The sequence below is a fragment of the Rhincodon typus genome, chromosome 22 (assembly GCF_021869965.1).
Source record: "Rhincodon typus isolate 14 chromosome 22, sRhiTyp1.1, whole genome shotgun sequence".
Taxonomy (NCBI): Eukaryota; Metazoa; Chordata; class Chondrichthyes; order Orectolobiformes; family Rhincodontidae; genus Rhincodon; species Rhincodon typus.
The window spans coordinates 47,539,125-47,561,995 of record NC_063353.1 but is presented as its reverse complement, the minus strand read 5'-3'; the positions used below and the strand labels follow the sequence as shown (position 1 = coordinate 47,561,995).

General features: G+C 39.5%; 1 protein-coding gene across 1 annotated transcript; it reads right to left on the bottom strand.

Moving 5' to 3' along the window:
* Positions 1-90: 90 nt before the first annotated feature.
* On the bottom strand, positions 91-22,720 carry hspa14 (heat shock protein 14). The gene is made up of 13 exons (XM_048610233.1): positions 22,613-22,720; positions 19,598-19,678; positions 19,435-19,517; positions 16,478-16,526; positions 15,189-15,294; positions 12,569-12,659; positions 12,137-12,241; positions 11,530-11,691; positions 11,273-11,428; positions 9,933-10,035; positions 6,194-6,409; positions 5,502-5,675; positions 91-240 (listed from the first exon to the last, which is right to left on the bottom strand). Exons 1-13 carry the CDS (start codon positions 22,667-22,669, stop codon positions 112-114), a joined length of 1,512 nt encoding a protein of 503 aa, XP_048466190.1. The 5' UTR covers positions 22,670-22,720; the 3' UTR covers positions 91-111.
* Positions 22,721-22,871: the final 151 nt, after the last annotated feature.

The following is a 22,871-nucleotide window of genomic DNA, read 5'->3' as shown; positions in this document are numbered from 1 at the left end:
GGACTGGGGGAAAAAAAAGGAGAAATATATCAAAAGCCAATTGATGGCTGTGGAATCACACATCTGTTAAAAAGGATTACAACACAATTTTAGAACCGAAAGAAAAACTAGTTAAAATATCCTACACAACCCTCTCAAATTCTCCCAAAATAAACTTTCAAACACACACCTTTTCATGGTGAGAACTGTTAGAATGTCACGGTTGCCATCTTCCTTCAGTTGTAAATCTTTCAGTACAATCTAAATCAATAAAACAAAATTAAACAATACAATGATGGGTAGAATGGAGCATTCTAATCATGCATCTGATCAAAATACTACAATTATTGCACAATAAACTACATAGTCTTCCCAGGTGTAAAACCGGTTTCACCTGAAAACTGTCCAAAAGTTGACAGTTAATTCTAAGAGAAACACGATGCATAGAACATAAGTGTGGCTATCAGTATGAAGAAACCTGGACTACTATGTTGCAACCTATTAAGTTCTGAACTTTAATGATGAGGAGTAGCAGGGATTATAGTGAGGTAAATAAATATTGGGGTGGGAAAGGAGGAGAAAAACAGAAGCATTGACGTTCTACCCTCCAATAACTTGTTAAACAAGATAAAATTGATACATTAGTCTCTTCAATTAAAATAAGCACAGAATGCAAACTCTATAGAGACTGACCTTCTTTCCAGCATAAGGTCAGATGTAGAGATGTTTACTGATGATTGCGCCATTTTTAGCAATATTTTCAACTCCTCAAATACTGAAACACTCCATGTCCAAATGTAACAAGATTTGGACAATATCCAGGTTTGGGCTGATAAGTGGGAAATATTTTTCATGCCACACAAGTGCTGGACAATGACCATCTTCAACAAATGAGAATCTAACCATCATCCCTTGACATTTAATGACATCACTATCACTGAATCCCTCACTATTAACATGTTGGGGTTGCTACTGACCACAAACTGACTGGATCATCATTGATACTGTGGCTGCAAGAGCAGGTCTGTGACTCCCCAGTGCCTGTCCAGCACAAATCAGGAATGTGATGGCATTGTCTCGACTTGACTACATCCTATCCGCCACCTTCAACAATCATTTTCTTCACCAGCGATGCATGGGAGCTGCAGTGTTAATAAGCTACAAAGATTCAGTACACAAATCACCAAAGCTCTAACAGCATCTTCTAAACCAGAAGCCCCTACCACTTAGAAGGAGAAGGGCAGCAAACACATCAGAAGACCATTTGCAAGTTCCCTCCAAGATGGACACGATCCTGACTTGAAATTATATCACTGTTCCTTCACTGTCAAAATCCTAGAATTCTCTTCCTAACAGCACTGTGGGTGTCTCTGTATCAACTGGACTGCAGCAGTGTAAGAAGGCAGCTCAGTACCACCCTCACCAGGGTAATCAGGGATGGGCAATGAATGCTAGCCTAGCCCACATCTCATAGCAAATTAAAAAACAAACACTGTACAACATTTAATAGTTAAACTACTTTTAAAACAGTATCTGGAGAGTCTGAATGGTGCTGCAAATTGTGCAATCATCAGCAAACATTACCCACTTCTAACCTTACGATAGAAAAAAGGCCAGCGTCTGCAGAATTTGTTTCCCATTGGTATTTTATTGAAGAGGTTCATTCTACCATTGTGCTTTCTCTATTTGCTTATTTCATCTATATTTATTTATATCAGCACAATGTACCTATGGTATTAACAATATATTAGATTATGTTTTTTGTCTCAGCTTGGGTTTAAAAAAAGTAAAACAATTTGTATGTATTTTCGGACGTTCAGCTGAATGAGCAAACAAGGTGTCTCGATTAAGGTGCCTGTTTTCAAAAAAGATAACATTTCCAGATAGGGTTTGTTGCTATTTACATGACCTCCTCTATTGTGAATCATTATATGGCTACAAGGACTACAGAAGACCTGTCCACGAGGTCACTGGGCTAGCCAATTACACCTCAGCCTCACACTACATCTTCCTTTGCTGGCTCGATAGAGAAAAAGACTGTCACATCATCAAACAACAAGTAATAAACACAAGTAAACTATGGAAGAAAACAATGCTTTGTCCACAAATACCAAACACTGGAAAAACTGACTAACAGAAATAAAGTAATCAAAACCTAAACTGTACTAGCATCCCTTGTGGCAATAGAACACGTATTGGTCATGCCATGTACGAGTTTTAGCTACAACAGCCACACCAAATTCTAGTCAGATGCAATGTTAACCTTGTCCTTGAATAATGGAAGATTTTTTACCATCTACACTGTGTAACAAAATCATAAACTCACTTTTCATACATAGAATCAACATTTGACTCGACATAATGCAGAGGAAATCTTCAGAATTCATCGATTGAACATTTGTAATTTTTAAAAATATATTACGTTAGTTAGATCTGGATGGTTGCCGGCAGGTACAAATGGATAAAATCAGCATTCTTGTGCAAACCTGCCATTGCACCAGAATCAAAGGAAAAGGGATAGGTGGGGAACTGCAAAAAACACATGTCCCAGAAACCCCTGACAACGTCAGCAATTAATGATGATTTAGTGATTTTAATTCCAAGGATATGTGTCCTATTGAAAGGACAGGCAGATGGCAGGATGGGATGGGGGAGGGGGGTGGTGGTGGTGGTGGGGTGGTTGGTGGTGGGGGTGGGTGGTGAGTGGGTTGGCGGGTTGGTGGTGGAGGGGTCATTTGCCTTGTTAATAAGAAATGAAATTAAATCAATATCAAGATGGGGAGAGGCTGGATAGGCTGGGACTTTTTTCACTGAAGCATAGGAGGTTGAGGAGTGATCTTATAAAATCATGAGGGGTATAGATAAGGTGAATGGCAAGTGTCTTTTCCCCAGGGTGAGCGAGTTCAAGGCTAGGGGACTATTTTCAGGGTGACAGGAGAAAGATTTTAAAAAGATATGAGTGACAACTTTTGTTACGCAGACACTGAATCATGCATGGAATGAACTTCCAGAGGAAGTCATGGATGCAGGTACAGTTACAATGTTTAAAAGGCATCTAAGTACTCAAATAAGAAATGTTTGGAGGGATATGGGCTAAGCACAGACAGGCAGGGCTAGTTTAGTTTGGGATTATGCTCAGCATGGACTGGCTGGACTAAAGGGTCTGTTTCCATCCTGTATGACTCTATGACTCTAAGTGATCCAAGGTGAGAAGGTGCAGAATCTATCAGGGTACAGATGAGGAACTGCAAAGGGGAAAACAAAAAAGACCCTGAATGGAGTTGCGTACAGGCCTCCCAGCAGTAGTCAGGATGTGAGGAAGAAATAAAATCAGGAGATAGTAAATGCATGCAAGAAAGGCACTATTACAATCCTCATGGGGGACTTCCATATGCAGGTGGACTGGAAAAATCAGGTTAGTAGTGATCTCAATGAAAGGACCTTGTGAAATATCTACAAGATGAATTTTCTGGAGTAGCCTGTGGTACAGCCCACGAGAACAGGCAATTCTGGATTTGGTGATGTGTAATGAAGCAACCATGGCTGACAAAGGATGTCAGGGACAGCAAATACGTAAGAGAAAAAGCATACAATGTGGTGAAGTCAGAGGATTGGGAAGCCTTTCAAAATCCAGCAGAGGACATCTTACCAACAATAAGGACCAGTTTGGGGAAGTGGGGGGGACACACATGAGCATCTGATGGGCAAAACAGTTTTACATTATATAAGGGTGACAAGAGTGAACACTGGACCACTAGAAAACGAGGCTGCAGAAGCAGTGATAGGGAACAAAGAAACAATGGACCAACTGAATAGGTACTCTGCATTAGTTTACAGAGTGAAAGACACTGGTAGCAGAACTTCAAAAGAGTCAGGGGATAGAGGTGAGTGTAGTGGCTGTCACTATGATACAGGTGCTGTGGAAATTGAAAAGTCTGAGGTGAATAAGTCACCCAGACTGGATGGACTACACCCCAGCATCCTGAAGAAGATAGATGAAGAGATTGTGGAAGCATTATTACTGATCTTTCAGGAATCACTGGAGTCAGAGACGGTCCCAGAGGATTGGAAAATAGCTAATGTAAGAAGGGAGGGAGGCAGAAGGAACTTAACAGCCAGATAGCCTGACCTCGATCATTGGTAAGATTTTAGAGTCCATTATTAAGGATGAGATTGCGGGGTACTTGGAAGTGCATGGTAAAATAGGGTGGAGTCAGCATGGCTTCGTCAAGGCAAGGTCGTGCCTGACAAATCTGTTCAAATTCTTTGAGGAGGTAAAAAGCAAGCTGGACAAAGGAGAGCCAGTGGACGCAATCTATTTTGATTTCCAGGAAGCCTTTGGCAAGGTGCCACACAATATGCTGCTAAATAAGACAAGAGCCCATGATGTTAGGGACAAAGTACAGGCATGGATAGAGGATTGGCTGACTGGCAGAGGCAGAGCGTAGGGATAAAGGGATCATTTTCAAGATGGCAGCTGGTGACTATTGGAGTTCCGCAAGGCTTAGTATTGGAAATACAACTATTCACATGAACAATCAGGATGAAGAAACTGAAGGCACTGTTGCTAACTTTGCAGATGACAAAGATAAGTGGAGAGGCAGGTAATGTTGCGGAAGCGGGGAAGCTGCTGAAGGGCTTGGACAAGTTAAGAGAATGGACAAAGAAGCGGTAGACGGAATACAATGAAAAAGCGTGAGATATGCACTTTGCTAGGAAGAACAGAGGCATAGACTATTTTCTTAACGGAAAAAGGCTTTGGAAATCTGAAGCATAAAATGACATAGGTGTCCTAGTTCAGGATTCTCTTAGGGCTAACATGTAGGCTCAGATGGCAGTCTGGAAGGCAAATGCAATGTTAGCATTCATTTTTTACAGGGCTAGAATACTAGAGCAGAGATGTAGTTTTAAGGCTGTATGAGGCTCTGGTCAGACTGCGTTTGGAACATTGAGAGTAGTTTTGGGCCCACTATGTATGGAAGGATGTTTTGGCCTTGGAAGGGGTCCAGTGGATGTTTACATTAGTTACATTAATTTACCATTAAATTAACTTATTGGACTACGTTTAAATGGACAAGAGGATAAGGACAAGATTTGATGATAACGAAATCCAAAATTAAACAGTTTGCCAAACCTCGCTGCCTAAGGTGGCCCATGAAGAAACACATCAGCATCTACTGAAATAAGGCTCAACACAACACGGAGGTTTTTTTTTTCCAAAAAGTATCAAGTGCTCTGACAGTTTTCTGTCTCGCCTCCCTCACAATTTCTCTCTTCCAGATTTCAGAAGCCTTGTCTAGAAGCAGGTTTTTGGCCCCTCAATCCTTCTCAACGATTAAATGAGATCATGCCTGATTTCCAAACTTAAATCTACTTCCCCACACAATCCCCCGATCCTCTCGACTTCCTTACAACTGAAGAATCTTTTCAATCCTAGCCTTCAGTGTTTTCATCAAATGAGTGTGCACATCGTTCTGGACTACAGAATTATTGCAGTAAAGATTCAAAAAACAAAAACTGACCTGTGCTAATTTGTTTCTTTCTGGATCACATCCTTTCTCCCCAGACTCGTACAGTTCAAGGCAGACAGAAGAAACATTTCCCGGTGCCTGAAAAGCATGATGTTTTCTTGCTGGTAATGGAGTACCTGATGGAAATACCACCTTGTATGTGTCAGATCCAGACTCATCACTCTCCTACAGGAAAACAAAAAGATAGAATATTACACAATCGACTGGATATAATGAATAAACAATGATATTACTGCATTAAGTTGTATTAATAGAATTGCTTACAAGGCAAACCATCTTTAAATCTCGATTTTTGTTTACTAACGGGTAGACAAAGCAATTATCAATTTCTCCACCTAAGCAGTACAGGATAATATTCATAATAAAAGTGTGGAGCACTCTGTCTTCACAATGGATTAAACCCCACATTGGATTAAATATTACGTTGTGAAACATTACAGACATTCATTTCTGCAAATGAAACAGTAACATGAAGGGCAGTACAGTTCACAAATCAAAGGGGCACTACTACAGGCAAATGACAAATAAATATACATTCTGTAATGCACTGGTTTTCATTAAAGCTGTTGGTAAATCATAGATTATCACTGTAAGTTACAGAGATATGTGGTTTGGAGAATTAGATACGCCAATACAAACTCAAGAAAGAAGTTTATTTTTGGCCTGGAATCAGATTTTAATACCTTAGCAACAATGTTCCGTGCAGAGCACTCCACAATTACAGATTCCTCTTCCAATGAACTGTTCTCCTTCCCTAGTAGCAATGCAGCCTCAATAGCTGCACCAACAGCTATCACTTCGTCTGAGGGGATGGAACTGAACAGATCTACATCTGGGAACAGATCTCGAATCATTTGCTGCAATTTTGGAATACGAGCAGAGCCCCCACAAAGAACAACCTAAAAAGAAAGAAAGATACAACATTAACACTTAAGGAATTGAGGACTTTTGTTTGTTACCCAAAAGGTGGTGGAATCTGGAATGCACTGCATGGGACGATAGTTGAGGTGGGAAACCTCAAAAACATGCTTGGATAAGCACTTGAAATGTCATAACATTCATCAATATGATCAAGTGCTAGGAAGTGGGACTAGTGTAGATTTAGAGTAGTTTTTTGATGGGGCAGACTCGGTGGGCCAAAGGGCTTCCACTTTACTGTATGATTCTAATTAGAACAAATTTATTCTCATTCAGAGGGTGGGGTCGTGATGGTTGTCAAGGATAGTGTGGAAGCTACTAAAACTTTCCTTACGGCAATTGTTAAGTAAGTGGCCTGTAGTTTGCTGTTTTCTGTCTCCATTTCTTTTTGAATATAGCAGTCATGTTCTCTATTTTGCAATCTACAACACAAGATCTTAAAAGAAATGGCTACTGATATAGGTGAAACATTGATTTTAATTTTCTAAAATGTCCTTGATTGAGGAAAGGGTCCATTAGATCGGAAATTTGCAAATTATACTATGCCTACCATATTCGCAAAGGGCAGGAGGAGACAGAAAGCAGGAAACAGAAAGCAGGAAACTACATTCCAGTTAGCTTAATGTGAACCATACAGAAAGGATTAGAAACCATTATTAAAGTTATAGCTGAACACTTGAATAAATTCAAGGTGAGCAGGCAGAGTCAACATAATTTCATGAAAGGGAATCATGTTTAAACCGTCTATTAGAGCACTTTGAGGAGTTAACAGGTGCTGTGGATAAAGGGGGAATTTCCACAAGGTATTTGATAAAGTGCCACAAAGGATATTGCGGAAAACCTCACCGCATAGGGAGAAGGGTGGGTGTGGACAGGATATTTCCACTGTTTATAGCAAGATCAGACACAATTTATTTGATGGCAGAACAGGCTTGGAGGACTGAATGGCCTACTCCTGTTTCTATTTTATATGCTCCTAACTGCAGCATCCAAAATATCGACATTTCTATGTTTTAAACCAGATTTAAAATGAGCAGGGAAATTCATTCTGTCCTAACAGTTTTATCCAAAAATCAGCAACAGTAACAGATTGTCTGATTATCATTATGTTGTTGTGGGAATTTGTTGTGCAGAAATTAGCTTTTGGGTTTTGTACATTACAACAGTGGCTACATTTCAAGAGCCCCGGATTGACTGTAAGGTACTTTTGTGATGCAAGGCATGTGATTTAATGTATATTTCAATTTTATTTATTGTTGAGCTTGGATTTTTGCAATTGCGCATTTGAACTTGTAGCATATGAGGTTCATTTGAAGGGATTTAACGATTAACTTATAAGTATTTCTGTGGGCATGGTGATTTTTTTAAATTAAAAAATCTGAGAATGATAGTTTTGAAGGCGCATAGGAATGTTCACATTGGGAGAGTCAACAAGCAAACAAAGGAGAGAGTGTAGCGTACTGTGCGTTCAGAATGGTCTAGACGTTTTTTGGGCTTACACCCACAGCTTGAAATAAAGGTTGTGGCTAGTTTTAACTTTAGTAAAATATCAAATTAACGATGTTTAACATGATCACTGCTCGACATCTGACCACTGAAGTAATCAAAGCAACATACAAATTGCTTTACGTGAAGAGTTAGAATGGAATGTTTGGGAGTCCACATGGATAGCTGGAACTAAAGCTAGGCAAACACTCTCTGTGTTGCAAATTACCTTCAATTAAATCTGATCGTAAACTCTGGTTGTATCGAAATGAAATTTCTTTTTTTTAGTAGGGTGAGATGATTATTTACTCTAGCCCTAACATTAGAATTATGAGTAGGTCTTAACTTTATTTTTAAATGAGACTTTATACTGCTTTTTCACATTCATATGTGCTTACAGTGATGTAAGTAACAGGATTTCCTAAAATGTTTGCTCAAGTGTATGATCTACCAATGGTACATTACACCTATTAACAGGGTAGAGATTAAATATTATCTTACAATTAACAAATACTTCCCTTTGTAACTATACCTTTCATAAAGGGTGTACATAAAGAAACAGGAATCATGGTTTCAACAAATTGGCATAATAGGCCAAGTCATTTTACTATCGTGACCTGGATTATTTCCATCTCAGACTGTTGCATAGATGTTTCCTTTGTCTATTGACTATGCCCATCTGTTTCCCCTGTTGTCCTTTATTTGTTTTTGGAGGGCAGTGGAAGAGAGGAGAGTGTATGCACAATGCACAGTCAGGGTATCACATCAGCAGAGGTCTGATTGTTCGTATTTTCCTCATCTGGCACTGAACATGTGTTGCCTGTTTCTGATGGTGAGGTTGAGGTTAGCAGATAGGAAATCAGGCTGGAACAGTTTGATTGCTGGAAGTTTCACATTGAAATAACCTTACAATGCTATGATTTGCATTTAAATAAAAGCTACTCTGAATGGCAACCTCAGAGGTCACAAGAATGACTGGCAAAATAACTATGCTACTGGGATAGGTGGGATTGTTTCCTGCCTTTTGTTTTGCTTCAACAAAGAAGTTACTTTGAATCTACTGTATGCTATATTAACAGCATGTCATGTTATTAAAGAGTGCTTTCAAAAACACGAACAGTTTCTTGGCATTAGCATCCATCAACATAACCAGACTGGTTTATATGTGCACGAGTTGTTACAGTGTCGGTTTATGAGCAAGGTTTATGTTAAATGTTGATTAGGTGTGATTAATATAGCTTAGGTTAGATAAGGAATAGTTATTCACAAGTTGATTATTGTGATGATTTTATATCATGCTAGAACGTTTCAAATAAATATGTTCTCTATGAATACTAAAGCTTATACTGTTTGAACCAACTGTACATTCATCCTTGGCAGGAATATTTTACTTGCAGTACTAGCAAAAAAATCCACAAATTTATGATCTTAAGCAGCAAAAAAATGCAGAATACTTATCATTCCCATTATGCTGTATTGACGGGTAAAAGAGTGAGCAAAAGGGCCTGTGGTAGTTCATAGGGTCTTTTGCCTTGCTAACTGGTCTCTGGATAAAGAAGTTTGACAAAGTCCCCTCCCCCTTTTCTGATGAAGGGTCTAGGCCCGAAACGTCAGCCTCTCTGCTCCTATGATGCTGCTTGGCCTACTGTGTTCATCCAGCCCTGCACCTTGTTGTCTCGGATTCTCCAGCATCTGCAGTTCCTACTATCTCTGATTCAATTTTAACCCCACTGCGAAGCCTCTTCTAAGGATGCCTAGCCTGAAGAAGTTACCCTTCTCCCTCCGGACAAACCTCAGGGGATCTCTCTCCCACTGCAATCCGCCTCCCACTCTCTCCCTATTTATTTCAGAACCCCCTTCCCCTCCCCCTTTTTTGATGAAGGGTCTAGGCCTGAAACGTCAGCCTCTCTGCTCCTATGATGCTGCTTGGCCTGCTGTGTTCATGCAGCCCTGCACCTTGTTGTCTTTGAAATCCAAGGGTTCAGGTCAACATTTATTGTTAAGCATCCTAATGCTAACCTTAGATATTTCATTTCCAGAAAGTCCAGCTTTTTCTACAAGCTTCTGAATAGGTTGAACACTTTGAGTGAACAACGCAGAACATACAGATTCAAATCTTGCTCTGAAAAAAAATGTAGAATTACAATAAAAAGATAGTTTGTTATGCATAAAAGATTTCAAATTCTAGAGTACACTGTAGCTTTATTGAGTTGTAAAGTGTTAGATAGCTTCTGGATTTGTTGCCTATGGAAAGAATAGTCATACAACAGACATTCAGACAAGCTCATGAACCGGGTTTCCAGTTTAATATCACACTTTGTTTATGTTAACCATCAAAACTGTTTCAAAACCGTTTCTACACATTCGTAGGTGAGGAAACAATGAAATGTGTCAATCAAAAAAATCTAGAAGTAACAGCAATGAGGTTAATAACTAACAGTAAACACTGTCTTCTTTTATTGGCGCTTGGACAGTGGAGATTGAGGGAAGATTTAAAATTATGAGAGTTTACACAGAATGGGTAAAGAGGATCTACTTTTATAGCAGAGTGATCAATAACCAGGGCATTTTTATGAATGCGAGATTTTCTAAGGCTGTAAAGTTTTAAACTGTCCATTTCATTGAAGGTAGAATGGCGAGGTGAAAGGGTCAGGTGACCTGTTCAGAATTCAACCTGACAATTGGTCTCGGTGGCTTGGCTCGTACAGTGATGAGAGGGGTACAAGTCAAGAGACTTGCTGAGCGAGGTGCAACAAAGGCAAAGTCTGTGCTGACAGTGAATAGACTTTCTGACTCCAGGTGAATTACTGGAGCAAGTATAACTGGTCGAAATCTAAGCCTTCATGAAGTGAATCCAAAAAACAGTTGGAACTTCCCAAAGTTGACAAGGTATGCTTAGCAACTTCGGCACTGTTAATGAGCTTCATCATGGCTCTCGCATTGCTCTTTACATCGTGCTTAAACAATCCGTTTTAAAATAAAAAGTTCAGAATTTTAATTTGGCAGAAGTGGAGTAAGTATTGAAAGTGATCCAACACGTTCTCTATTCCTTCTGCATAAGTTCTTAACTCTGGAATGGAGCCACAGTCGGCTCAATACATCTCTATAATAAACTGAGAGTAGAAGTTGCCCCCTTTTTTCCACTTTCTCAAATTGTAACAATCCTTCTAGGAAGTAGGTAACTAGAAAAATGCAGGCACCAAAGGAACTGGAGCTTGAATATAGAATCATAGAACAATACAACAAAGATAGAAGTCTTTCATCCCTGTCTCTGGTGCTGGGTGCTGTAGAGCTAGAAGCTTCAGAGGCCTAATGTTATAATCACTGTTTTACTAATAAGATTCAGCACCGATACATACCTGGATACACTGCAGTCGAAATCTAAGCCTTCATGAAGTGAATCCAAAAAACAATTGGAACTTCCCAAAGTTGACAATGTATGCTTAGCAACTTCAGCATTGTTAATGAGCTTCATCATGGCTCTCATATTGCTCCTGACATCGTGCTTAAACAATCTGTTTTAAAATAAAAAGTACAGAATTTTAATCCGGCAAGAAGTGGAGTACGTGTTGAAAGCGATCCAACATGTTCTCTTTCTTTCTGCATATGCTCTTACCTCTGGAATTCTGAAGCTAAATACAGTGCCAAGGCTTTTGTGAAACACTCTCCTCCTATGCTGTCATCAGTATGAGAGGCAAGGACTCTGTACATGCCACTATTTATCTCTACTATTGTAACAGATAGTGATGATCCACCAAGTTTGTAAACCAGTGCATTACTATAAATGGATAGAGAAAAAGATAAAATTACATGAAAACCGGGCACTTCATTGCTTATCTTGCACAAAATGAGTTTACTCAACTGAAAGCTAGAAATAGTTGGGTTAATCGGCCAATGTTTAAGTGCAGATAATAAGATTGTTTTGAACAATTAAACTGAATGAGATACTATTCCTGAGGTTAAACAGCAACTCTGTTAGAGTCTATCAGCAAATTTAGTTTGTGACTGAATCATCTAATAAAAATGTTGATTATTAAAAAAAAATACAACATGTGCATAAATCCAATTTACAAAGCTGGAAATAACACAAGTATCACAATGCAAATATATATATATATATATATATATATATATAACTAAAACTAACCACTCCATGACATTCTAATGAAATGCTTCTAATACAGATCATAAAAGTACACCATTAAAATATCAAAATACACCACCTTTTCTCAGTAGGTGACTCCTGTCCGACTCCAAATGCAAGAAGAGCTGCTGCAGGTTCATGAATCAATCGCAAGACATTGAAACCAGCTGCCTGGGCTGCCTGTCTACACAACAAAGCATACAGAATATTATCGAAATACCTGCGTCAGACTTGAAAATCCATGATCAAAGAAAGAGTGTTGGAAATCTGTTTGCTTTTCTTAATTGGGGTTTGTTAATTTCTAAGATAGCTACTTACTGATTGCAGTACTCAGGCTAAAAAAAAAGCACAAAGTTAACACAGAAGAATCTCTCAAACAAAAAAACAGAAACAAGAAGGAAATAACAAGATGTGCGCCAACAAAAAGGTGCCAAACATTTAAATGCACAATTAAGTGGTTCTATCTAAACATTTATGATTGGATAGATTAAGAATGGTCTGCCCAGCCTACCTTAAAATATTTTTTTGGTTCTTCCCAAAGTCTAGTGGGACAGTTATGACAACATCATTTGCATCAGAGCCCAATGCTGACTGTGCAGTTTCTGTAAACAAAAATAAATCCAATTGACCAACAAGAAATTTTTAAAAAGCTGAAAACTAGGTTAGGTTATGTAACCTCAAACCACAATCATAATTAATGCTGCACGCCACAATTACAAGCTGGCTGACTATCTCAGATTTCATGCTCACACTGCCATCCTTGGTTTGTTACAGTGATCCAACAAAGCTCAATGCAAGCTGGAGGAACAGCAGCTCCATTTCCTGCTTAGGCACTTTACAGTCTCCATGACTTAACATTGCATTCAACAACTTCAGAACATGACCGTACTGTTGGCTTTGCTCTCAGCAGAGTGGGCCCATTTTCTCCTTTTCACATCTCTCATTTGCACCAATTTCACATGTTTATCACTCCTTAACCACAACTAGCTTTGATTAATAGAGGGATTGAGTTCAAGAGCTGTGAAGTTATGCTCCAGCTACAAAAAAGCCTGGTTTGGCCACATCTGGAGTGTTGTGTTCAGTTCTGGTCGCCTCATTACAGGAAAGATGTGGAAGCATTGGAAAAGGTGCAGAGGAGATTTACCAGGATGCTGCCTGGAATGGAGGGCAGGTCTTACGAGGAAAGGTTGAGAGAGCTAGGGCTTTTCTCTTTAGAACGACGAAGGATGAGAGTTGACTTGATAAAGGTGTACAAAATGATCAGAGGTATAGATAGAGTGGACAGCCAGAGACATTTCCCTAGGGTGGAGGTTTATGAGGGGGCATGGTTTTAACGTGAGCGGAGGTAGACACAGGGGAGATGTCAGAGGTAGGTTCTTTACTCAGAGAGTGGTAGAGGCGTGGAATGCATTGCCAGAGAGGGTAGTGGAGACGGCCTCATTAGGGGCATTTAAGCAGCTATTAGACAGGCATATAGATGAAAGTATAAAGTAGGGGTGGAAGTTAGACAGACCTTAGGTTTAGGGTAAAAGTTCAGCACAACATCGTGGGCCGAAGGGCCTGTACTGAGCTATACTGTTCTATGTTCTAATTAGTACTCCCATTGTTTTTTGTTCCGCACACCATCACCATCTGTTCCACTTGCTCCTCCCCGGTCTCACATTAGCATTAAAAACAGCTCTTTCCAGTCCCTTTCAGTTCTGCAGACCAGTCAGATTGATTTGAAACATTTACTGTTTTCTTTTCCAGAGATATTGCTATGGCGGCTGTGTTTCTCCTGCATTTCCAGCTTTATCTGGGATTTCATCCTTTGCTTACATAATTTTACACCAGCATTGAATATGAATACCCTCATCAGCTATTGCTCATTTAGGAACACTCTCACCTGAGACAGACATTGTAGGTTTAAGTCCTATATTAGGGCTGGAGCACTAAAATCAACATTAAGAGTTCACTGAAGCATTCAGGAGGTGCCATAAAGTCATTTTCTGAATGTGACATTAAACTGAGGCTCCCTTGGGTGAATGAAATGGAATATTTTTCAAACAGCAGGGCAGCTATCCTCTGTGTTCTTGTCAATATTTATCCCTTAATGAACATTACAAAAGCCTAGTCATTATCATATTTGTGTTTGCCATGTGCAGATTAGTTTTAATTGCCTTATTTCCCACATTACAACACTCACTACACTTCAAAAGTACTTCATTTGTTGTAAGTGTTTGTGAAAGGCATTACAGAACTGCAAGTTGTTTCCTTTCCTCTTTTAATATCAGCATAATGATGATGAGGTGAAAGGATACCTCAACCTACATGATTTTCTGCTCATTAACCCTGGTAACCTTGCATGGACAATGATATCATTTTTTCATTGTGTCAGACTGATTAAGTCATTGAGCATGCAGGATGGACAACGCAGGATCAAAAATTCCAGGAATTACCTTGCCATTATCTCTCTGCCTACGTAATTCTGTGCCTGTGCACTTCTCTCCACTTCACCTGATGAAGGAGCAGCGCTCCAAAATCTCGTGATTTTAAATAAATCTGTTGGACTATAACCCAGTGTTGTGTGACTTTGACTTTGTCCACCCGGTCCAACTCTTTCCACACCCTGTGGTCCTCAACAGAAAATTCCACAATAGTTAAGACAAAGATACAAAGTTAGGATGGTAAGTTATTTCTGACAACCACAGTCATTTTACTTTATGTCAGTTATGCCTCCAGCTAGTACAGTGTTTTCCATCTGACCACCCCCATCAACCCCCTCCCACACCTGTGACTCAGGCTTGTTAGTGCCATATTCAGATGAGTTTTGTCTTGGTACTTTGGGCAACTGCTCTCAACTCTCAATAAATTCATATTGCTCATTTGACCATTACTGATCTAATTTCTAGTCATTTTGCTGGTTAGTTCATTAAAACATTCCGTATGTTCCTAAGTGGTACTCTATTAGTTTGAGCTCATACGCAGAGAGAATTATATAACAACACATTTTCATGGCTAAAGTTTCCTTCAGTTGTGCAATATGCAGATGCTTGCTCTAGTCCATAATCACATGTCTCATGGAAGCCTAGTCATTCATTCATACAAATTAAAATTTTAGATGTACACTTCCTTGACAGAGTTATACTCACCCTTCATTTTCGCAAATATCAACTTCATTACTTCTTCTGGGGGGACAATCATACGCTCTGCCCCAGTATCAAGCTCATATCTAGGTTTACCATCCTTTTCAATAACCTGTTTAAACATTTAAAAAGAGAACTCAAATTAATTCTATTGTAATTGGAGTCAAATTAAGAGCAACGAAATAATTGCAACAGGATGTAAACTGTACATATTTTGTTGCACAGAGCATGAAAAGGTTGATATCCACTATAATTCTGTACATTTTGTGGTTCATAAGTGTGACTGCTCTGGTCACACTCAGATTTGTTGAATGTTTTATTTTTCCTTATTCCCTTTCGATAAGCAGCTGGTATAAAAATAATATCTTTTGTTATTGAGCTAATCATCAACAGGTGCCAAATGTACTGTTTTGGCAAACTTTTCTCATATTCTTACATTTGATACAACTGGTAAAAAAAACAAAATGTTTTAATTTGAGTGCAAGAGTCATAAAGGAATAATGTTGCACTGCCAGAGGGAAGGCATATCCTTCACTACTCTGCACTGTGAATCCACCAACATGTGAGCCTAGTTGTATTCTAAACAGTAATCTACTTAGAGGGAACCAAAAACAGAAATTGCTGGCAAAACTCAGCAGGTCTGGCAGCAACCTGTGGAGACAAAGCAGAGTTAACATTTTGGGTCCAGCGACCCTTCTTCAGAACATGGTCACTGAATGTGAAACATTAACTCTGCTTTGTCTCTATATATGCTGCCAGACCTGCTGAGATTTTCCAGCAATTTCTGTTTAGGTTTCTGATTTTCAGCAGCCACAGTTCAATGGGATTTTTATCTACTTGGAGTGAATGCACTCAATATTCTCCTTTTTACCATCGCTTATGGTGTGCTCTTAAAAATGGAGCACACATTTGTTATGATGAAAGGTCACCGAACTGTAAAGTTCACTATTTCTCTCTTCGCAGGAACTACTCAAACTAATGAAAATTTCCAGCATTTTTTTGCTTCTAAACAAAAAAAAGCAAGCTTTTGCATTTCAAACATTGTCAAGACCACCGTTTAGTGACCAAAATATATTTCAAAGAGCCACTTAAAAAGTTATTGCACCTTTCAATAAGTCAAACTATAGCAACAGTTGCTTTCTTAGTTGATTAACAAAAATGGAAGACAGTCAGTTGGTTGACTAATTGCGAGCTACAATAAGTTTCGGATTTTGCTTTTAAAGAAAGCAAGTTTAAAAAGCCATGGAAAAGACTTTATGAAAATAGGTCACAGCCATCTTTATTTCAGTACTTACAGAACATTTGCTTTCTGTCACATGCTTCTGAACTTGAGGATCATCAAAACTAGCAAAAAGTTAGAAACAACTTTGAAAATGGAAGAACACAATTTAATTGAAATAATATCAACATTTAAAATGATAGTACACTTTATTTCTTTTGAAATCTTTACAAAATGCATACAAAATAGTGACTAGAGACAAGTAATTCAATTTATTACATTTCAGTCACTGTACGCCCTACTAACTGGAAAGGCTCCTGCATAGGCCTAAAATGGAAACTATAACAAGTCAGAGTCTGAGAGGTTTACATCTCAGAAAAAAAGCCAATCGACTCTCTGCTAGTTAAAAATAAGAACCAATTATTCCCATTTTCCAGCACATGGCCCATAGCCTTGTATATACTGGCATTGCAAGTGCACATCTAAATCCTGACCTCTTCTGCCGTACTCTCACTGTTGCTTCACCTTGACCTAAAGCAAGTTGTCCAGAAATATCAATGTGTTAGAAATGCATGAAAGGGCAGCCTGCATCTCTAGAAGGAAAAGGAAGGGTTAATGTTTTGGTCACAACTCTTTCTTTCGAAATGAACAGCAAAAGATGCATTCTCAACTGTTTGTACTTCAAATATTTAATCTTTGTTTTTGAGCTAAGCAGTTTAGTGCACATTTCTAAAATATTCCCCCTTATCAGACTGTCAACCTTCTTTCTCTATTATTTTCCATATTAAAAATATTCCTCTAACCAGCAATGGCTGCTCAGACACTGAAGAAGTCCAAGTCCAAACGTTGCAAGAGTGACAATAAATATACAGGTCTGGACTGACAGGTGGCAACTGACACAGTGCCAAGCAATGACCATCACCATAAAGACCGAATCTAACTATTACCCTTAGACTTTTAGTGACATTACCATCACTGAATCTCCCACTAACAACAGCCTGGAGGTTACAACTGACCAGAAACTGAACTGGTCTAGCCACATAAATATTGCGGTTACAAGAACTGGTCAGAAGCTAGAAATCCTGCAGCAAGTGATCCGCCTCTTTACTCCCCAAAGACTGTCCACCAAGGTACAAGACAAGCCAGACAAGTCAAACTCACATCCCACAAATGAATTAAAAAAAAGCAAAACCCTACAGCAATCAAAAACAAGTCTGCACGGCTAGAGGATCTTTGGAGCTGATCTCTGCATGCCATCCGTGTTTGTGGGAGGTTGGGAGATGAAAAACTAGCAGAGGGTTTAAAATTTTCAGCTGCAGAATTAAACAGCACACCTGATCCTGACTACTGCATCTCATGATTAAAATAGTGCCACACCTGCCCCGATATAATTTACAATTTCAAGAGATGTCAGGAGGCCCCTCCCACTGCAGTCAGTAAGCCTGTCCTAAGAATGCAAAAAGTCAGCGTCCTATGATGCAAATAGACTGATATTCTAGTATCAGGAAAAAAACAGAATGTCATCCTAATTTCACTATTTAAATTCCTCTCAGCATCGCTGCAAGGTCTGCAGACAACTCCCAACAAAGACTTGAAATCTAAGTTGTTCCATGGATTTACCGATTGTATTTCCAATATCCAAAACACTATTTTTTTTAAAATCAATTTTGTATTAATTTGTCATTTTGTATTTTATTCATTTTATTATCTATTCTTTCACAATGTGCTCTGTCCTTTCTAAACATCACATGAGTTTGGAATATTTTAGCTCACAGTTGTGCGCAGCTTGTATCCACGTCACTACAATCACTGCATCATTCCCTGTAATATAAATTTGCCATTTTAACTTTTCTATCATTTATACCAGCGTGATTGTGGAAAAAGGTTTAATTTGTGAACCACTCTCCATCCCATCTCCATGCCCAGATGGCGTATTTCTCACACTTTCGCGAGTACTCTGCAATACTATACAGACAATGTGTTCTCATTTCGAATCACAAGCTAACTGCTTTATTTTTTAGTTGGATATTTTCTTATTTTCTACAGTCTTCAGGAAGTATTCCTGGAACATTTTAACTTTATCACTGCTTCTATTTTGGCCTTTGATCATATTCCTTCTCACCTTCAGTTTAAGTATATTTTCACCCATTTCATCTCTCTTCACCATTGCTTGTTTTAAAACTCTTTCTCTTGTATATTTCTCCTTTTTGGTAGAGGCTTGGCCCACGTCAGGTTCAGATGCAGTCCATCCCAATGATAAAAATCCCTCCAGGACTAATGTTATTAGAAACAGAACTACTTCTCCCCCTACATTGGAATGGATTACTCTGGTTTCATGTTATAATTTGCAAGTTTTCTAATACAGATGTATTAAGCCTCCCATTTTTAAATACCCTGCGGGCCACTGGGTAAGGGCAACACTTGACTTAGATCTGAGAACGCGACGTTCAAATAGCTTCCGAATACTTTTCATGAGGTTCGTACACGAAGACTGACCATTTCACCAAAGGATTTGTGGCATCTGTGAAATTGCACTCCAAAAGAAGTCAATGATGTCAGAAATGAAATTCAAGGGAGAAAAGATATGCTAAAGAGTAAGGCCTCGTACAATTCACTTATTTAGTTGCTGAACCTCCTTGTGTTTTAAGCAAGGAGCATAGCATAACTAAATGTAAAATTAGAACTAAAGTAGTCCACTCCAATTCTTAACTTGCCGTATGGAACACATTGTGTTAATATCAAAGATATTAGTAAAAAATTGAAGAATTGCATTCCAAAGCAAAAGGTTTGACATGTTAGATTAACTTATGAAATTGTAATCGGTTATTCAACATTGTCTTCATTTTCAGTATAACACAGCCTCCTCCTCAGACAAGACAAATGTACAACTCTTGCACGTTTTAAAATAAAATGATCAAACACGTCATGTATTCACATAGCACAACTTGAGCTACAAACATCTGAACAGCAATTTCTACTGTGGCTAGTAAAGATATAGTTACATAGTTCTGGTAGCAAACACTTCAAACTTACCGTCTGCCTAGAATTTGTTTCACTTTCACGATAGTGTTGGACGCATTCCTGATTCTACCTTGCTTTGCTGCCAAGCCCACAATCTAGCAAATAAAGCAAATAATGAGATTTTCCTAATCTGGCCATGTGTACAATGTCAAAGAAATAAAATGGTTTCAATTACCTTCTCATTTTCTCTATAAGCAACAACTGCTGGGGTAACACGGTCACCTGCATCATTTGCTACAACATCAGCTCGACCATCCTAGGTGGAGATAAATTCCAAAGTTTCAGATTACAGATAAAATACATTTAAGATTCACTGTCACTATTTGCTGCCAGCCACAGATGAAACTGTATTTAAATAACATGTAATTAAATGAATCATGCAGTGAATTATCAAACCAACTTTCAAAGTTGGTGAGATAGTAGAACTGCCGATGCTGGAGTCAGAGATAACATAGTGTGGAGCTGGAGGAACACAGCAGGCCAGGCAGCATCAGAGGAGCAGGAAAGTCAACGCTTCAGGTCGGGTGTGCTGCTAATGCATGCCTGTCTCGAGGCAAAAATGTTGCAAGTTTCAGCTTCACTAAAGAGACTGCAGCACATAATTCCAAGTTGCCAGCCCAGGCCAATATTTTGAGTGAATGCTTCACTGTCGGAGCTGCACTACTCAGAGAAGAGCTCATGTCCGCTCTCTCAGGTACAAGTTCCTAGGCACTATTTTGAAGAGAAGCAGGGGGATTTTTGCCAGTATTCTGGCCAAGACTTATTGCTCAATTAACATCATAAAACCAGTTATCCAGCTTTTGTCATATTTCTATTTTTTGGAGCTTTCTGTGCCCAAATATACTGACATATTTCCAATTATGGCACTTCAGAATTACTTCATTGGCTACATAGTGTTTTGGGACATCTCCAGATTGTGAAAAGGTGCTATATAAACTGTTATGGAGCTGCACTTTTATAAAATATTGGACTGTCAGTCCAAACTGTTGAACTCTGAGGTAACCTTCTTCGCTGTCGACTACACCTCCAATTTTAGCGTCATCTGCAAATTTACTAACCATACCTCCTACATCCACATCCAAATCATTTACGTAAATGACAAAAAGCAGTGGACCCAGCACCAATCCTTGTGGCACACCGCTGGTCACAGGCCTCCTGTTTGAAAAGCAACCCTCCACCAGTACCCGCTGTCTTCTACCTTTGAGCCAGTTCTGTATCCAAATGGCTAGTTCTCCCGGATTTCCATGTAAACTAACCTTGCTAACCAGTCTACCATGAGGAACCTTGTTGAATACTTTACTGAAGTCCATATAGATCACATCCATTGCTTGGCCCTCATCAATCCTCTTCATTACTTTCTCAAAAATAATCAATCAAGTTAGTGAGACATGATTTCCCACACACAAAGCCATGTTAACTATCCCTAATCAGTCACTGCCTTTTCAAATACGTGTAAATCCTGCCCGTCAGGATTCCCTCCAACAACTTGCCCACCACCGATGTCAGGCTCACCAATCTATAGATCTCTGGCTTTTCCTTACCACCTTTCTTAAATAGTAGCGCAACATTAACTGACCTCCAGTCTTCTGGCACCTCACCCGTGGCTATCGATGATATAAATATCTCAGCAAGGGGCCCAGCAATCTCTTCTTTGACTTCCCACAGAGTTCTAGGGTACACCTAATCAGGTCTCAGGGATTTATCCACATTTATGTATTTTAAGATGTCCAGCACCTCCTCCTCTGTAATATGGACACTTTTCAAGATCAAGAATATTCTCCCTGCGATTGCCCTGTCTATTCTCCTTAGAAATTTATAGATTTTTATGAAATCTCCCTCATTCTTCTAAACTCCAGTGGATACGTGTCTGGTAAACCTTTGTCACACTCCCTCCACAGCTAGAATATCCTTCCTTGGGCAAGGAGACCAAAACTGCACACAATACTGCGGGTGCGGTCTCACCATTTGCATTCTTCATCACCTACTGCAATTGCATGCTTACTTTCAGCAACTGGTGTATAAGGACATCCAAATCTCCTTTCCCAATCTATCACTATTCAGATAATAAACCTGAGGTTGTAGTCTTGCTTGCCGAGACAGCGTGTTTGCTTGCAGATGTTTTGTCACCCTGCTAGGTAACATCTTCAGTGCGCCTCCAGTGAAGTGCTGGTGTTCTGTCCCGCTTGTTATTTATATGCTTTGGTTTGCTGGGGTGATTGGCATTACTTCCGGTTCTGCTAATCAATGGTTTGCATAACAGGTCCAGTTCAACATGTTTGTTGATGGAGTTCCAGTTGGAATACCAGGCCTCCAGGAATTCCCAGACATGTCTCCATTCAGCTCGTACTATTATGGATGTGTTGTCCCAGTCGAATTTGTGTCCTTCTTTGCCCGTGTGTATTGAGACCAGTGAGAACTAGTCATGTTTCTTGGTGGCTAGTTGGTGTTCGCACCGTTAATGTTCCTAACAGGGTGACAAAACGTCTGCAACCAAACACAACGGCTCAGCAAGCAAGTCTACAACCTCATTCACAGCCCAAGCTACAAATCTTCTCAAAGAGAACTTTAGATAATAAATCTGCCTTCCTGATTTTGTTACCAAAGTGGAAAACCTCACATTTAGCCACATTGTACCTCACCTTCCATGCATTTGCCACTTATTCAACTTGTCTAAATTACAAGAAGCATTTTACAGTCTTCTTAATTGAACATGGTGTTCAACAATGTATTAAAAGCAGAAAGTGCTGGGTAAAATCAGCAGGCCTTGCAGCATCTGTGGACAGGCAGAAAAAGTTTAAAAGGGTTAATTCTGAGTCCAACATGACCCTTCTTCTTGTGCCTGACACAGCGTTTATCCAGCACTTCCGGCCTTTATTTCATAGTTTCCAGCAAACACAGTGTTTTGCTTTAATTACATGCAATCATTTCTGATTAATTTTACTGCTTCCATTGCGCAGACAACGACTGCTGTCACTGATTCTGCTAGAATTCTTAAAGACTCTGAATTTGCCGATTTTCTGTCTTTAGAACAATGAGACTGAAATCAATGAAAAATGGGAGCAGAAGGCCATTCAGCCCCTCGATGCCTGGGCCCCGCGGGGCTGTTCCCGGCTCATGGGACCCCTCATGCAGATTAATGCAGTTACATTCGCTCTATTGACTAGATTTAATTCGATCCCAGATCGCAGACCTTATAAATAGCCACACAGCTACACGTGCCCCCAATGTGAACTCCGATCGCCGCCATCTCAGTAACTAGGAGAAACCGCCACGCACGCCGGGAAGGCAACGGGAGGACTCAGGCACTGACCAATAGACGCGAGGAAGAGAAACAACGCGAAGGTGGGAAACGGGAGAAGGTCATTGATTGGTGTATCTTCCAGAGTGGGGTGGTGAATAACGTGGAAAGCTTTCTGATTGGTGAACGTCTCTCCAATGGATGTGAAGTT

Excerpts from the sequence above, each read along its gene's own strand:
- hspa14 (XM_048610233.1), bottom strand. The coding sequence starts at position 22,669 with ATGGCGGCGATCGGAGTTCACATTGGGGGCACGTGTAGCTGTGTGGCT. Across the intron at positions 16,527-19,434 it reads AAACAAATTCTAGGCAGACG|TTTTGATGATCCTCAAGTTC; the intron begins GTAAGTTTGAAG and ends ACTTTTTGCTAG. Across the intron at positions 15,295-16,477 it reads TGACAGAAAGCAAATGTTCT|GTTATTGAAAAGGATGGTAA; the intron begins GTAAGTACTGAA and ends ATGTTTAAACAG.